Source organism: Octopus bimaculoides, chromosome 22, assembly GCF_046866305.1.
Source record: "Octopus bimaculoides isolate indiv1 chromosome 22, ASM4686630v1, whole genome shotgun sequence".
In the NCBI taxonomy this organism is placed as follows: Eukaryota; Metazoa; Mollusca; class Cephalopoda; order Octopoda; family Octopodidae; genus Octopus; species Octopus bimaculoides.
In genome coordinates, this window is record NC_142949.1 from 7,721,631 (window position 1) to 7,738,016 (window position 16,386).

General features: G+C 37.0%; 1 protein-coding gene across 5 annotated transcripts in view; it reads right to left on the minus strand.

The window, feature by feature from the left end:
• The window catches only part of LOC106873500 (lysosomal alpha-glucosidase), a 57,338-nt gene that overhangs the window by 10,811 nt on the left and 30,141 nt on the right, over positions 1 to 16,386 (minus strand). For all 5 annotated transcript variants that reach the window (XM_089339947.1, XM_089339946.1, XM_089339948.1 and 2 more), the window contains exons 2-13: positions 14,614 to 15,241; positions 13,598 to 13,764; positions 12,224 to 12,386; positions 10,180 to 10,276; positions 9,211 to 9,449; positions 7,692 to 7,823; positions 6,078 to 6,191; positions 5,010 to 5,123; positions 4,294 to 4,381; positions 3,308 to 3,425; positions 2,519 to 2,652; positions 269 to 420 (exon numbers count right to left, since the gene is read on the minus strand). In XM_089339947.1, the coding sequence (XP_089196073.1) occupies positions 269 to 420; positions 2,519 to 2,652; positions 3,308 to 3,425; positions 4,294 to 4,381; positions 5,010 to 5,123; positions 6,078 to 6,191; positions 7,692 to 7,823; positions 9,211 to 9,449; positions 10,180 to 10,276; positions 12,224 to 12,386; positions 13,598 to 13,764; positions 14,614 to 15,009 (1,914 nt within the window). In that variant the 5' untranslated portion in view covers positions 15,010 to 15,241. The remainder of the gene's footprint in view (positions 1 to 268; positions 421 to 2,518; positions 2,653 to 3,307; positions 3,426 to 4,293; positions 4,382 to 5,009; positions 5,124 to 6,077; positions 6,192 to 7,691; positions 7,824 to 9,210; positions 9,450 to 10,179; positions 10,277 to 12,223; positions 12,387 to 13,597; positions 13,765 to 14,613; positions 15,242 to 16,386) is intronic.

A 16,386-nucleotide genomic window follows, 5' to 3' on the forward strand; every position in this document is an offset into this window, starting at 1 on the left:
ATGTAACTTTTCTAACCTTCTACTGACCTTTATGTTCCCCTTTATTTTGACCTTTCTGACCTTCTACTGACCTTTATGTGTCAATTATTTTGACCTTTCTGACCTTTAAGCATGCAATATGGCCTTTTGACCTTCAACAATTACAAACCTTCAGGTGTACAATGTAACTTTTCTGACCCTCTACTGACCTTTATATACCCATTATTTTGACCTTTCTGACCTTTAAGCATGCAATATGACCTTTTTGACATTTACTCCATCTACTGACCTTTAGTTTGATACTGTTGTGACTTCGAGAGAAAGGGTAGAATGCACCCAACTGATACCATCTTTGACACAGTTCTTTGGTAGTTTCTTTATTAAAACCACAAATGTCTGCCCCAACCATTGGAATACCAAACAAGTTGAAGTTGATGATGTCTGTCAATTAACAAATGTTAATTAACTAAAGTAAACACAATGATAAACATTCATTAAGGTAAACACAATGATAAATGTTAATTAACCCTTTAGCATTTAAACCACCCATATCAGGCTCAAATATTCTGTTTAAGGTTCAAACTGGCCAGATCCAGCCTCTCACACCTACCCTACAATGTTATTCTAGAAATATACAATCATGTCATTGAAATCTTGAAGCTATGAGATTATGCGGGATTAATTCAAAACAATGTGAAAGATAGAATAATCTGAATGCTAAAGGGTTAAGGGAAAACACGATTATAAACATTAATAAATATTTTAGAAACACATACAGCATCATCATCATCATCATTTAATGTCCACATTTCCATGCTTGCATGGGTTGGATGGAATTTGTTGAAGCAGATTTTTTTTATGTGCATTATTAACCACTACACCATATGCCATGGGCATATGGCATAGTGGTTAAGAGCACGGGCTACTAGCTCCAAGATTCCGAGTTCGATTCCAAGCAGTAACCTGAACAATAATAATAATAATAATAACATAGAAAAATATCTTAGGAATGAGAACCCAGGTTCAATATTTCCCCAAGACACTTGATGAAGGCTGGAGGGTATATCAGCTGAAATGTTGTGTTAACAGCAAACAAGATGAGTACAAATATCCATTGAATGTAAATAATGTAAATAATGCACATAATTCCTCATCTCTTAAATATAGAACCAGATTTTTTATGCCTGGACGCCCTTCCTGTTGCCAACCTTCACCTGTTTCCAAGCAAGGTCAATATTTCTCCCATAGCCAGACAGGTTTTTCATGGAAGACTAGAAATGAACGACCCCACCTGTATGACAGTGATGCTCATTTACAACCATCACTTGATGTCTCGACAAGGGTTCACACAAAGACACACACACACATTTGAATGGACTTCTTTTCAGTTTCTGGCCACCAAGTCTACTGAAAAGGCTGTGGGGGGGGGGGGTTTACAGCAGAAGACATTTGCACTAGATGCCACACAGTGGCACTGAACCCAAGACCACATGGTTGGATGGTTGGGAAGTAAGTTTCTTAACCATACAACCATTTACATGATACATGTTATATATATATATATATTTATATATATATATATTTATATATATATGTATATATATATATATATATATATATATATATATATATATATATATATAGCAATGAGAAAATGGAAGAGAATATGCGGTATACATTGACTTGCAGACAATGTATTCCGTTGATTAATTTGTTTATTTTATAACTAAAATGACAAAAACCACAATATACAGATGCTTATGACATACCATGTCCTATTAACAATTAAGATTACAAATATAAAGTACATTTAACAATTGGAGAATGTACAGAAACTTACAGCTGTTTCGGCCTAGCGTTGGCATGCCCCATTCTATCCCTATAGCTCTTGTGCGCCAGAGTAATTAGCAGATGAAAATGATGTAATGGGGGTACATGCATGATTCACTAGGCCTCTTTAGAGATTTACAAAATTCAATACAAATAAAGAATAAGAATAAAGTAAAAAATAAAAATAAATGAAAAATGAAAATATAAAAATATAAGGCACATAAAAAAGCCTACAAACAGTATATAAAACCATATGAATAGTTATAAACACTCCAATACACATGCCTGTGCCTGTGTACATAACCATACGTAGATATCTATTGATACAAAAGCATAGATAGATGAGTACATATGTGTGTCCAGATGCACAAACCCAGCTGGCTGCACATGCACACCAATATATATATATATATATATATATATATATATATATATATATATATATATATAAATAAATATATAGGGATTGACAGTAACCTGCTTTGAGCTACCCGGCAAAATTGTTAATTATTAATTCTATTACTAATTGACGATTCCCTGCCCTGCATATCTATATATATATATATATATGTGTGTGTGTGTGTGTGTGTGTGTGTGTGTATGTATGTGTGTATATATTGAATGTGATACAAAGAAGTTAGTTATTTCCATATGTTTAGCTTTTAAAGTCAGCAGATAAAAGGTGTTAAAATAGCTGATGCCAACCAACCTGTTACTGAGGAAGCCATGTCTTGATATGTGGCCAAATTATCTCCTGTCCAGTGTCCACCATAACGACCACTGCCAGAAAACGTTGAGCGGGAGATCAAGAATGGTCGTTTCTTTCTAATATTAACCATGGCGCTGAATTGAACGGTATGAGGATATCATGAAAGCAATACCAAAATGATACAACATACAGTCAATAATAATAATAATAATAATAATAATAATAATAATAATAATAATCACCATTAGGAGAAGCAGCAGCATTTTACTGTAAGACATTTGATCTAATGGTTTGATGACTGCTAATTTGCTACTAGCCTGGGGTGGTGGTAATGGTGTGCGTAAACAACAGGGAAATAGAGAGAGTGAGAGAGAGAAAGAGAGAGAGTGAGAGAGAGTGAGAGAGAGAGTGGGAGAGAGAGAAAGAGAGAGAGTGAGAGAAAGAGAGAGAGTGAGAGAGAGAAAGAGAGAGGGTGAGAGAGAGAAAGAGAGAGGGTGAGAGAGAGAAAGAGAGAGAGTGAGAGAGAGAAAGAGAGAGAGTGAGAGAGAGTGAGAGAGAGAAAGAGAGAGTGTGAGAGAGAGAGAGTGAGAGAGAGAAAGAGAGAGAGTGAGAGAGAGAAAGAGAGAGAGTGAGAGAGAGAAAGAGAGAGAGTGAGAGAGAGAGTGAGAGTGAGTAGCAAAGAAAGAGATAGTGAGAGAGAGTGAGAGAGAGAAAGAGAGAGAGAGAGAGAGTGAGAGTGAGTAGCAAAGAAAGAGATGGTGAGAGAGAAAGAGGGTGAAGTGGCCATACCTGTAGCTTACTTTAGTCTCTGTGATTCCATAGAGGTTATGTAAATTGTATTGTGAGGAGAGATATTGTTGGGCAGATGCACAGAGTGTTGCAAACTTGAGTGCCTTTCCACGAACAGCTGGTATCATGACAACAACATCAGCAACAATAGGTAAAAAGAAAAATAAATAAATAAAGACAAGAAAAATTAGCAGAAGAGGAAAGTTTAGAAAAACTCATACTGAAACAGTTGAAAATGGTTTTTATATTTGTAACTGTTTCACTGTGAAATTAAATTTTGCAGTTATTCTAGTTAAAATGTTAAATGTCTACTGAAAAATAGAATTAATATTTTCTGAAAGTCCTGTTGTTAAACTTGATATATCTGAGCAAAAAAGAGTTTCAAACAAGACATTCTTTATTTACATTATTTACAACTGATGGATATTTGTCCTCATCTTGTTTGTCATCAACATAACGTTTCAGCTGATATACCCTCCAGCCTTCATCAGGTGTCTTGGGGAAATTTCGAACTTGGGTTCTCATTCCTAAGGTATTTTTTCAATGGTGTTTAACCAAATCTAGAAGATTCTTTGACATGTTTACTAAAACTGCTACACACAGGAGCTAAATCTCTTCCACTCATATCCTACCATCCTCAAAAAAAAATGAAGGTGACATTGGATAATATAGCTCAAGGTACACTATGTCTAGAAACTGAAGATCTCATACATCTGTTCACTCGGGACTGAGTTTGAGGCTAAAAGACAATAATAACCTCTAGGCACCCTACATAAAGGACAACAGTACTCTAAAAGAGTGTGTCTCTATGGTACCTTGAAGACAATAACAGCTCCTAGACACCCTACATGAAGGACATGAGTACCCTTAGACATTAAGACAATAACAACCCCTAGATTACCTTGAAGACAATAATGGCCCCTAGTTACAGTACAGAAAGGATAGTGTCATTTTGGTACCCTGATGTACTGAATTTACCCACTTACCTGGTAAATACGGTGGATTTTCATATGGTGAATGTTTGGGGCAACCATTTATTGATCCAGTCACAAAGTTTGATATTTCATTCATATCCTACAGTAATGGTATAAATAACATACATATATATATAAATATATAGGGGTGTAAAATTACATATATATATATATATATATATCTATATATATGTACTATTCTGTGATGATAATATCAACAAAAGAAGTACTCCATCTGGTGAGAGATAAATATTACTTAATAAACACAATGCATGTTTTTATGTGCTACTAATAGTTTCATTACTCTTAACCTTGGTTTGGGCTTTGACAGCTCCTTTTAGCATGTAAGGTGTCCTGTTAGGCTCACCTCTTTTGTATATAAAAATGTACACTAATTATATATGAAATATACACACACACAGAGGGTTTTTTTAGTTTCCATTGACTAAATGGATTCGCAAGGCTTTGGTTGGCAGCACAAGACTATTGTAGAAGATAATTGCCCAAAGTGCCATGCAACTAGACTGAACATGAAACCATGTGGTTGGGAAGCAAACTGCTTAACAATGAAGCCACGGAAACTGAATTTATTAAAAGCCATTAATTATGACTTCATGCAATTTAGTGGTAAGCCATAATGGCAGCTTTTAGTGGGATAAGATTTAAAGAGCCAATAAAATAAAATGAAAAATAAATTCCTTAAAAATACCAAAAATAGATGAACTTACCAACCATAATCCATCAAAAGGGATAAGGTTATGGAAATTGCCAATCAATTGCTGCCAATATTGGTTTATTCTTGGGTGGGTGAAGTCTGGAAATGCTGTTACTCCAGGCCAAACCTTTCAGAATAAAAAAAAATGTAACCCTTTAAATTTCAGTTTATTTAGGGTGGAATTGGTTGATTTAAATAAAAGACATGAAATTTCTAAGATTTTTCTTGTTTTCTTTTTTCTTTTTTTTTTTTTAAATGATGATATCTAATTAACCGTTTTGGTGCCATATTTCTGTTGTTGAAATTCCCTAACTGCATTTCTTCAATTAATTTTGAAAATAACAAAGAATTTCATGAAATAACTTTGTTATTATCAAGCTGGCAGAAACATTAGCACACTGGACATGGAATATTAATGCCAAGTTTTAATTTAAATCACTTTAAAGCTGTAGAGGTTTGTATTATACACCCAGGGGTAGTCTTAGGTGAGCTGGTATCAAGAGAGTTAATTTTTGAGGATGAAACCAGTTGAAAATGAGGAATTTAAGGGTTGGGAGGGAGTTGGTGAGATTCTGTGATGTTCATGCCTTTCTCAATGATATTAAGATGAAACAATTACAAACAGTAATCTAGACTCAATGAGGGTATGTCTATGTGGTCACTCAATCTGCTAGAGATAGTAAGCAAATCAACTTGAATTCACACACTATTACCTTAAAAGAAGGAAGGACACAATGGACAATGTAAAAAAAAGAAGTAAACCTCCTTCCTGAGTCATATAAACTCATAGGGCTGGTTTCCTGGTTTCCATGGCAAATAAATTCTCCTCCTGGATGGGATGCCAGTCCTTCACAGGGTTACTCATTTTTGTCAACTGACTGGACTGGAGCAACGTGAAATGAAGTATTTTGCTCAAGAACACAACACATCACCTAGTCCAGTAATGATGACAAGAATTGAATAACAATATTCTCATGTTAATAGTGGTGGGACAGTAATGGTGGCAGTGGTGGTGGTGGCGGTGGCAGAGGTTGTGGTGACGGAAACGGTATACATGATGTGAAGCTCACCTGATCCCTACCTTACCAATAAGATTCTCCTTGCCGGTGCTGTCTTTGATAAAGATATCCATCTTCTTACCAAGCTTGAAAGGAATGTATGGCTTTTCTGATATTCCAGCATAGATTCCAGGATCCTGGAAATAAAAGAGATTCAAGAAAATGGCACGGGTGTTGAAAGGTTCCTGGTTTTGGGTAAAAGAAAATACAGGGGGGGGATAAGTTAGTTATGGTTTTATTGAGTATGTTCCTCTCTCAGATCCACATATTGTAGTTTTTGTAAGCCTTGTAAAAGAACTTGGAAGGTGGGGGGGAGGGCCTTCAACCAGGCCCTTTGCGATACCCTTGAAGCCAGGAATTAGAAAGAGAAGAAAAGAGAGAAAGAAAAGAAAGGAAGGAAGAAAGAAAAAGGAAGGAAGAAAGAAAAGAAGGAAGAAAGAAAGAAAAAGAAAGGAAGGAAGGAAGGAAGGAAGAAGAAGAAAGGAAGGAAGGAAAAAAGAAAAAGAAAGGAAGGAAGGAAGAAAAAGAAAGGAAGAAAGAAAGAAAAAGAAAGGAAGGAAGAAAGAAAAGAAGGAAGGAAGGAAGAAAAAGAAAGGAAAGAAGGAAAGAAAGAAAGAAAGAAAAGAATGGAAGGAAGAAAGAAAAAGAAAGGAAGAAAGAATGAAAAAGAAAGGAAGAAAGAAAGAAAGAAAGAAAGAGAAAGAAAGAAAAAGAAAGGAAGGAAGAAGGAAAAGAAGGAAGGAAGAAAGAAAAAGAAAGGAAAGAAGAAAGAAAAAGAAAGGAAGGAAGGAAAGAAAGAAAGAAAAGAATGGAAGGAAGAGAGAAAAGAAAGGAAGGAAGAAAGAAAAAGAAAGGAAAGAAGAAAGAAAAGAAGGAAAGAAGAAAGAAAAAGAAAGGAAGGAAGAAAGAAAAATAAAGGAAAGAAGAAAGAAAAAGAAAAGAAGGAAGAAAGAAAAAGAAAGGAAGAAAGAAAAAGAAAAGAAGGAAGAAAGAAAAAGAAAAGAAGGAAGAAAGAAAAAGAAAAGAAGGAAGAAAGAAAAAAAGAAGGGAGAAACCAACCCTCCAACCAATTAACCAACATTTATAGTGACTCCAGGCATGACTGTGTGGTTAAGAAGTTTGTTTCAGAACCATGAAGTTTCAAGTCCAGTTCCACCGCATGGCACAATTGGTCAAGTGTCTTTTTTTTTTTATTAACAGCCCCACGACAACCGATGCTGTGTGAGTGAATTTCATAGACAGACACTGTGTGGAAGCTAGTTGTATACATACGAATGTGTGTGTGTGTGTGTGTGTTTGCGTATGTATGTATGTGTGCGCGCACATGCATGTGTGTGTGTCTGCATGTGAATATATATATGTGTGTATGTGTTTGGCTTTGTGTCAGTTTTTGTCTCCCCCCACCACAACTTGACCACTGATGTTGAATTGTTTGCACCTCACCCACCCACCCTATAACTTAGCAGTTCAGCAAAAGTGACAGACAGAATAAGTGCCAGACTTAAAAAGACAAAATAAGACCTGGGGTCGATTTGTACAAGTAAAACTCTTCAAGTCAATGGCCCCAGTATGGCCGCAGTCCAATGATTGAAACAAGCGAAAGGTAAAAGTTAAAAGAAGTCAAGCATTTAACTTACAATTAGAATGATGTATTTCATTCCCCGACTGTGAATCTCTTCAACCAACGCCGATTGGTTACCAAAATTCTGAAGATCAAAACTGAAATCCCTTTTCTTGTACATGTAGTCAATGTCATTCCATTGGATGTCCTGGGAACAACATGACAAAAATATATTAAAATGACGGTCACTCCCGTCGATTTTGGCGTATGAGTGTTTGAAGGAGAGGATTGAAAATAGAAAACAAAAAAGGAAAGAAAAGAGAGTGAAATCGAAAAAAATACTTTAAAAATAAAAGAAGTTGCATCTATTCACGATGGATGCAAGAATTTAATTTGAGTCCGGGATTGGATTTTGCCATGAAGTCACAATGGGGATTCTGATGATTTTTATTTTGCCTGGGATTGGACAAATGTATCTGTCAATTGCAGGATATAATTCTTTTATTGGTCTGTTTCTCCAACTCAAATTGTTTTGATGTATCATGACACCTTTTATGCCATGCAGATCGATCTAGGCAATGACTTTCTCCAGGATGTCAAATTAAGCTGCAGAGACTTTAGGGAGTGCTTCAACTTATCCTTATATCCAAGGATAGCCTTATACACCTTAGCTATTAAAAATAAAATGAACCAAATAAATGAAAAGCAAATATTGATACATTATTTAATAGCTTTATCTACTTTGCGCTCAAGCAATTATTTCACGTTCACTCAAAGTTTCTAAATTTTTATGATGTAAACAACATAGAAAGAGAAATTTGAAGGATTGCTTCAGCTTGATGGTAGAAAGCTAGTCATGTGTACAGATGATATGGATTTGAGTTGCATGGGTAGCCTTGATCTTTTCTTATCTAAAAGGGTTTTTCAACCTAGTATTTACATGGAAATCCCTTCAGATCAAAAGCCCTTAACCTGTGAAGATGAAAGTGGACCCTGGTTTTTTTCACTTTAGTTTGATAAACTGAAACAAAAAAAGGTATTATGTCCCTCACTAACGAAACAATACAATAGCTTGTAGTGGTGGTCATTTGTCCAGTTGTGGGGCATCAGAAAACTGACCACAGTTACAACCAGCCACTGGACATGTGACTGCAATTATAGCCATTGGTTGCAGCTGCAGTCATTTATCCATTGGCTATGGTTGCAGTCGTTTGTCCATTGGCTGTAGTTTTAGTCAAGTGTCCATTGGCTGTAGCTGCAGTCATTTGTCCATTGATTCTAGATATGGTCATTTTCTCCGTTGGATGTAGTTTTGGCCATTTGTCCACTGGCTATGATTGCAGTCATTTGTCCATTGGTTATGGTTGTGGTCATTTGTCCATTGGCTATGGTTGTGGTCATTTGTCCATTGGCCATAGCTACAGTCATTTGTCCATTGACTCTAGTTGTGGTCATTCGTCCAGTGGCTGTAGTTGCAGTCATTTGTCCATCAGTTATAGTTATGGTCACTTATTCAATGGACTATCCTTCCCCCACGACCCCAATTACCAGAACCATCCCCCACTAACACAGTAAACTTTCCTGAAAATCTTTACCTGAGGAATCCCAGCTTTTCTGACACGGTTCATCACTTCCAAGGTTCTCTTTGCTGTCGGATAACCATATCTGCAGAGATGGAAGCCAAGGCTCCAGTATGGCGGCATAAATGGTCTTCCAATCACTTCGGTATATTGCTGGATGACATCATTGGGTTTCGGTCCCAGGAAGACATACATATCTAACACGCCTCCGATAGTGCGCCACGTAAGGGCTGGGATTGGGTGCAAGATGACATCTGAAACAGTAATCAAAAATCTCTAATTGTTCCATCATTGTCATCATCGTCATCATCATCATCATCGTCATCGTCATCATCATCATCATCATCATCGTCGTGCGGTTGCTTTCTAGCCACAAGGTTCTGAGTTCAATCCCAATGCATTGCACCTTGGACAAGTGCCTTCTACTATAGCCTTGGGTTGACCAAAGCCTTGTGAGTGAATTTGGTAGATGGAAACTGAAAGAAGCCTGTCGTATATATGTATATATATATATATATATATATATATATATATATATATATATATATATATATATATATATATGTATGTGTGTTTGTGTGTGTGTGCATGTGTGTGTGTGTGTATGTATATATTTCTATGTGTGTGTGCCTTTATGTCTGTGTTTGCCCCCGTCCCCCCGCATCAGTGCTTAACAACCAGTGTTGGTTTGTTTACATCCCTGTAACTTAGCGGTTCAGCAACACAAAACAATAGACTTAGTACCAGGCTTAAAAAACAGAACTAAGTCCTGGAAAAGAGAGAGAGGGAGAAAGCAAGGGAAACTGAGCGTTGGAGATGATGATGATGCTGGTGCTAATGTAGATGACAATAAGAGAGAGGGGGAGAGAGAGAGAGAGAGAGAGAGAGAGAGAAAGAGGGAGAGAGTGAGAGTCAGAGAAAAAGAAGAGGATGAGGAAGATGGAGAAGATGGGGAGAGGAGCGAGGGAGAACGAGGTAACTTACCCATGGCATTGCTGTTGTGAAGGTAAACGCCATGGCTGGTTCCATCCTCTTCAAGAACCAGATAGAATGGATGGGAGCCATACAAATTCAAAGCATCCTGCAAAAGAAGAGGGAGAAAAAAGAAACCCTTTGAAAATAATTAACCCTTTAGCATTCAGATTACTCTCTTTTACCCTTTTACTTGTTTCAGTCTTTTGACTGCGGCCATGCTGGAGCACCGCCTATAGTCGAGCAAATCTACCCCAGGACTTATTCTTTGTAAGCCTAGTACTTATTCTATCGGTCTCTTTTGCCGTACCGCTAAGTTACGGGGACGTAAACACACCAGCATCGGTTGTCAAGCGATGTTGGGGGGACAAACACAGATACACAAACACACACACACATATATATATATACATACATATATCCGACGGGCTTCTTTCAGTTTCTGTCTACCAAATCCACTCACAAGGCTTTGGTCGGCCCGAGGCTATAGTAGAAGACACTTGCCCAAGGTGCCACGCAGTGGGACTGAACCCGGAACCATGTGGTTGGTAAGCAAGCTACTTACCACACAGCCACTCCTGCGCCTACTGTCAAATATAATCCTTATTTATTCACACCATTTTGAATTAATTCTTTATAATCTCATACTCTTTTATTCTTTTATTTGTTTCAGTCAGTTGACTGTGGCCATGCTGGGACACCACTTTAAGTGTTTAGTAAAAGAATCAACCCCCTCCCCCCAAGACTCATTCTTTGTAAGCCTAGTACTTATTCCATTGGTCTCTTTTGCTGAACTGCTAAGTTATGGGGGATGTAAACACACCAGCATCGGTTGTCAAGCGATGGCAGAGAACAAAAACAGACAGACACACACATAAATACACACACATACACACACACACACATACATACGGTGGGCGTCTGCCAGTTTCTGTCTACCAAATCCACTCACAAAGCTCTGGTTGACCCAGGGCTATTGTAGAAGATGCATAGCCAAAGAATTAAGTCGATCATATCAACCCCAATGTTCAACTGGTACTTGTTTTATTAACCCTGAAAGCATGAAAGGCAAAGTTGTCCTTTGCAGAATTTGAACTCAGAATGTAAAAACAGACAAAATGCCACCAAACATTTTGTCCAGTGTGCAAAAACAATTCTGCCTTGATGATGATGATGATGATGATGATGATGATGATGATGATGGTGGTGATGGTGATGATGATGATCCTTTCTACTATAGAAAGTGGGTAAGTTTCGGGGAAGTGGGTAAGTCGATTACTGGTACTTAATTTATCGACCCCGAAAGGAGGAAAGGCAAAAATCAACCTCGGCAGAATTTGAACTCAGAACGTAGTGACAGGCAAAATGCTGCTAAGCATTTTGCCCAGAGTGCTAACGATTCTGCCAGCAAGCCATCTTATTAATAATAATAATAATAATAATAATAATAATAATAATAATAATAATAATAATAATAATAATAATCCTTTCTATTGAAGGCACAAGGCCTGAAATTCTGGGGAGGGGGTTAGTCGATTGCATCGACCCCAGTGTTTCACTGGTACTTATTTTATCGAGCCCGAAGAATGAAAGGCAAAGTCTACCCTGGTGGAATTTGAATTCAGAATGTAACAACAGGTGAAATATCACTAATTTCACCTGGCGTGCTAACGATTCTGTCAGCTCGCTGCATTCTTCATAATAATAATAATAATAATAATAATAATAATAATAATAATAATAATAATCCTTTCTACTAACGACACAAGGCCTGAAATTTTGGGGAAGGGGGCTAGTTGATTACATCAACCCCAGTGTTTCACTGGTACTTATTTTATCAACCCTGAAAGGATGAAAGACAATGTTGACTTTGATGGAATTTGAACTCAGAATGTAGCAACAGGTGAAATACCACTAAGCGTTTTACGTGGCGTGCTAACGATTCTGTCACCTCACCACCTTAATGATGATGATGATGATGATATTAACTTTATGTGGCTAATATGTTGTGATTTTAGTATTGAGATTTTGTGATAATAAAACTTGGATTGCTTACCTCAGGGACATGATCTTTATTCCAAAATGCTAGTTTTTGGTTTTCCAATGGTAATAAGAGTGGAAGGTGATGTTCTCCAAGACCATAAATGTATTTGGAAGGTAACTGGTAAGACAGCTGAAGGAATTGGTCAGCAAATATCAGAGAACCTTTAGTTTCTAATCTAAAATATAACAAAAAAAAAACAATAATAATATGCATTACTCTCTCCTGTCTTTCCAATGTGTTCTCCCTTCTCTCAATCCTCCAATGTGCTCTCCCTTCTTCTCTGAGCTCTCCAATGTGCTCCCACCTTCTTCTAGCCCTACAATGTATTATCCCTTTTCCTAGCCCCCTGTAAGTCCCCTTCTCCCTGCCCTAAAATGCGTACCCCATTTCTTGCTGCCCTACAATATGTGTCCCTTTTCTTAACCCAAACAATGTGCACCTAATTTTCCTAGATCAGCAATAAGCACCCCACTTTTCCCAGCTCATAAAATGTATGACCCCTTCTGCCAGCCCCACAATATCTGCTTTTCATCATATTCCAGCCATCACCTACTTTACACCAACTGAAAAATGCAGTCTAAAACATTATAACCCAAACAAGGACCCTACTGATTTTATAATCATGTATAAAAGTGTAAAGGGTAAAGACCCTCTTTGGTATTGAATGACCATGGGATTGCACTAAGAAAGTTTCCCTCCAAGGCACAAGTCCAGGCAAGGTTGTTTGTGGAAGACCAACAGTCGCCCATGGATGGTGGTGAAAATCACACAGACAAATACACACTCTAGCACACACATAAAGAAGAAGAAGAAGAAGAAGAAGAAGAAGAAGAAGAAGAAAAAGAAGAAGAAGAAGAAGAAGAAGAAGAAGAAGAAGAAGAAGAAAAAGAAGAAGAAGAAGAAGAAGAAGAAGAAGAAGAAGAAGAAAAAGAAGAAGAAGAAGAAGAAGAAGAAGAAGAAGAAGAAGAAGAAGAAAAAGAAGAAGAAGAAGAAGAAGAAAAAGAAGAAGAAGAAGAAGAAAAAGAAAAAGAAGAAGAAGAAGAAGAAGAAGAAGAAGAAGAAGAAGAAGAAAAAGAAGAAGAAGAAGAAGAAGAAGAAAAAGAAGAAGAAGAAGAAGAAGAAGAAGAAGAAGAAGAAAAAGAAGAAGAAGAAGAAGAAAAAGAAGAAGAAGAAGAAGAAGAAGAAGAAGAAAAAGAAGAAGAAGAAGAAGAAGAAGAAGAAGAAGAAGAAGAAAAAGAAGAAGAAGAAGAAGAAGAAGAAGAAGAAAAAGAAGAAGAAGAAGAAGAAGAAGAAGAAGAAGAAAAAGAAAAAGAAGAAGAAGAAGAAGAAGAAGAAGCAGCAGCAGCAGCAGCTAACCAAAGTTTAAAAACAAAACACACAACATACAGAGTTGTTCCGACGGTTTCTGTGCTGGGATTGAACCGAGAAACATTAAACTGGAAAGGTTTGCCGATATCAGCTGTCTTGAAAGAATATCTGACATGTTGAGCCCGCTTGTTAACTTTTGGTACTTCGAATGGTATTTCATAGCGTTTGTGATGAGGGTCATATATCTGGAAGCAGAAAAGCATCAAGTGTTTAGATCTGAGATAAACAAAAGCAAGAAATATAGAACAGAATGGAAGATGTGGACAAAGATATAACTATAAGACCTGGTGTGGTTTGAACCTGGGATTCCTGGATGCCTTAGGGAAATTTGTTTAAAATGTAACAATAAGATTCTTCTCAACTGAAATCTAAGCTAGCCATCAATAAAACCTCTGTGTGTATGTGTGTGTACATAATATATATATATTTTCGATGTTGTTATTATTATTATTATTATTATTATTCAGGTCACTGCCTGGAATCAAACTTGGAATTTTGGGGTTAGTAGCCCACGCTCTTAACCACAAGATTCCGAGTTTGATTCCAAGCAGTGACCTGAATAATAATAATAATAATAATAATAATAATAATAATAATAATAATAATAATAATAATGATCACCGTGAAATGAAGTGCTTTGCTCAAGAGCACAATACAATGCCCGGTCTGTGAATCGAACCTATGATCCCACAATCGTGAGTGCAACACCCTAACCACTGAGCCATGTGCCTTCACACACACACACACACAAAGGGGTGCTGAAAAGTTCCTGGTTTTGGGTAAAAGAAAATACAGGAGGATCTGTTAATCATGATTTTATTCAACATATTCCTCTCTCAGATTCACACACACTTATTGCAGTAGCCCTTCAATTTTTCTAAGCCCTGTAAAAGAACTCAGAAGGTTGGGCCTCCAAGCAAGCCTTTCGTGATACCCTTAAAGCCAGGAACTTTTCAGCACCCCCTCATATATACAATTCTCACATGCAAAAGAATGAGATTAAAGAATTTAGAAATAGAATTATTTACTCTTACTTTGATATGTAGTCTTGTCTTTGTTTCAAAATAAACATCCATTTGGATCTCTGCAATATCTTTGGGAAATGGTGAAGGTTTGCTACGACTCAGCCTGTAAGAATATCCTGTCTTTGTGACGGCAGATTTGTTGAAGATATAACCCACAAAATTTGGGGGATAGAAACATGCAAATTCTGACATCTCATCCCAACAACATCCTCTTTCCTTGCAGGATTTCTCTGAGGCACCCAACTCTGGATGGCAGTCAAAACGGTCATTGGTAGCGATGCTGCAATACGAGTCTCGATGATCAGTTGGTTGGAAACAGCAGTCTGAGAAATAATAGAGCGGCCAATAAATGAAGAATGTGGTGAATGTAAAGAAACACGTAATATAAGCGAAAACCTGGAACATTTTGGTGGTAGGGTGGTTATTCTGTTTGCCGTTTCTGTTTGCTGTTTCTGTTGGTATTGTTGCTGCTGCTACGAACGTTGTAATTCTTGAGAACTTCTGTGCTTGTTAATTTCTCTTTGATTCTTGATGATTCTCTGGTTGCTATAGTTACAAATATTTATTCTTGGTGTTTCTGTGACTGTTGCTGTTACTGTTGACTTTGGAATACTCAGCAACTATTTATTCAGTTTTTCTAAGAAGCACAAAAAGATAGAAAATAAAATAAACAAAAACAGAAATATAAACAAGACATAACATATCATCGTCATCATCATCATCATCATCATCATTTAACATCATCATTTAACGTCCTTTTTCATGCTGTGATGGACAGGCTGACAGGAGCTGCCTGGTTCCATGTCTGATTTGGCAACAGTTTCTATGGCTGGATGCCCTTCCTAATGCCAACCACTTTACAGAGTGTACTGGGTGCTTTAATTACATTAAAAATGTAAGAAATAAATTAAAGAAGCTATATAACCAAATTGATAAGACGCTGATAATTACATGGAATAAAGGAAGAGGGAGAAAGAAAGAAAGAAAGAAAGAAGGAAAGAAAGAAAGGGAAAAGGAGGGAGATGATGTGGTTCTAAGTTCGATCCTACCGCATTGCAATACCATCTTCTACAAAAGCTTCAAGTTAACCAAAAAAACCCTTCAGAGTGGAAGCAGGGAAGCAGAAACAGTGTGGAAGACTGATGGTTCCAATGCTAGCATGGGTTGGACGATTTGACTGAGGACTGGTGAACCAGGAGGCGACACCAAGCTCCAATCTGATTTGGCAGAGTTTCTACAGCTGGACGCCCTTCCTAACGCCAACCACTCCGAGAGTGTAGTGGGTGCTTTTACGTGCCAACGGCACGAGGGCCAGTCAGGCGGTACTGGCAACCGAAATAAGCAACAGCATATCCAGAGGTAATGCAGTATGATCGTTTCAAGCGACACCATTTAATTGAACATTCAATTAAATATGCAAAAGATATATATATATAAATGCAAAAAAAAATCTAAATATCTAGGTCAAATGAAAGAGGGCCAGGGAAAAATGGCACACAATATGAAATTAACGAAACTCAACTATATAAAAAGAAAACTTAACATAAAATATTCTCTATAGCTTCTTCACGATCTGTTGGAGTGTCTCTCTTAGTGATATATTAACTCACCATGAAGTCAAAGAGAAGAAATTATTGGAATTAGACATTACTCATTTTACCCCATTTTAGATTTTTTTTTTTAAGTTGAAAATTATCAAATTAGACATTAATGTGTAAAAAAAATTACATTAATGTGTAAAAAATATTGAACTTCGAATCGAACAGAGCAAAGAATACTGAT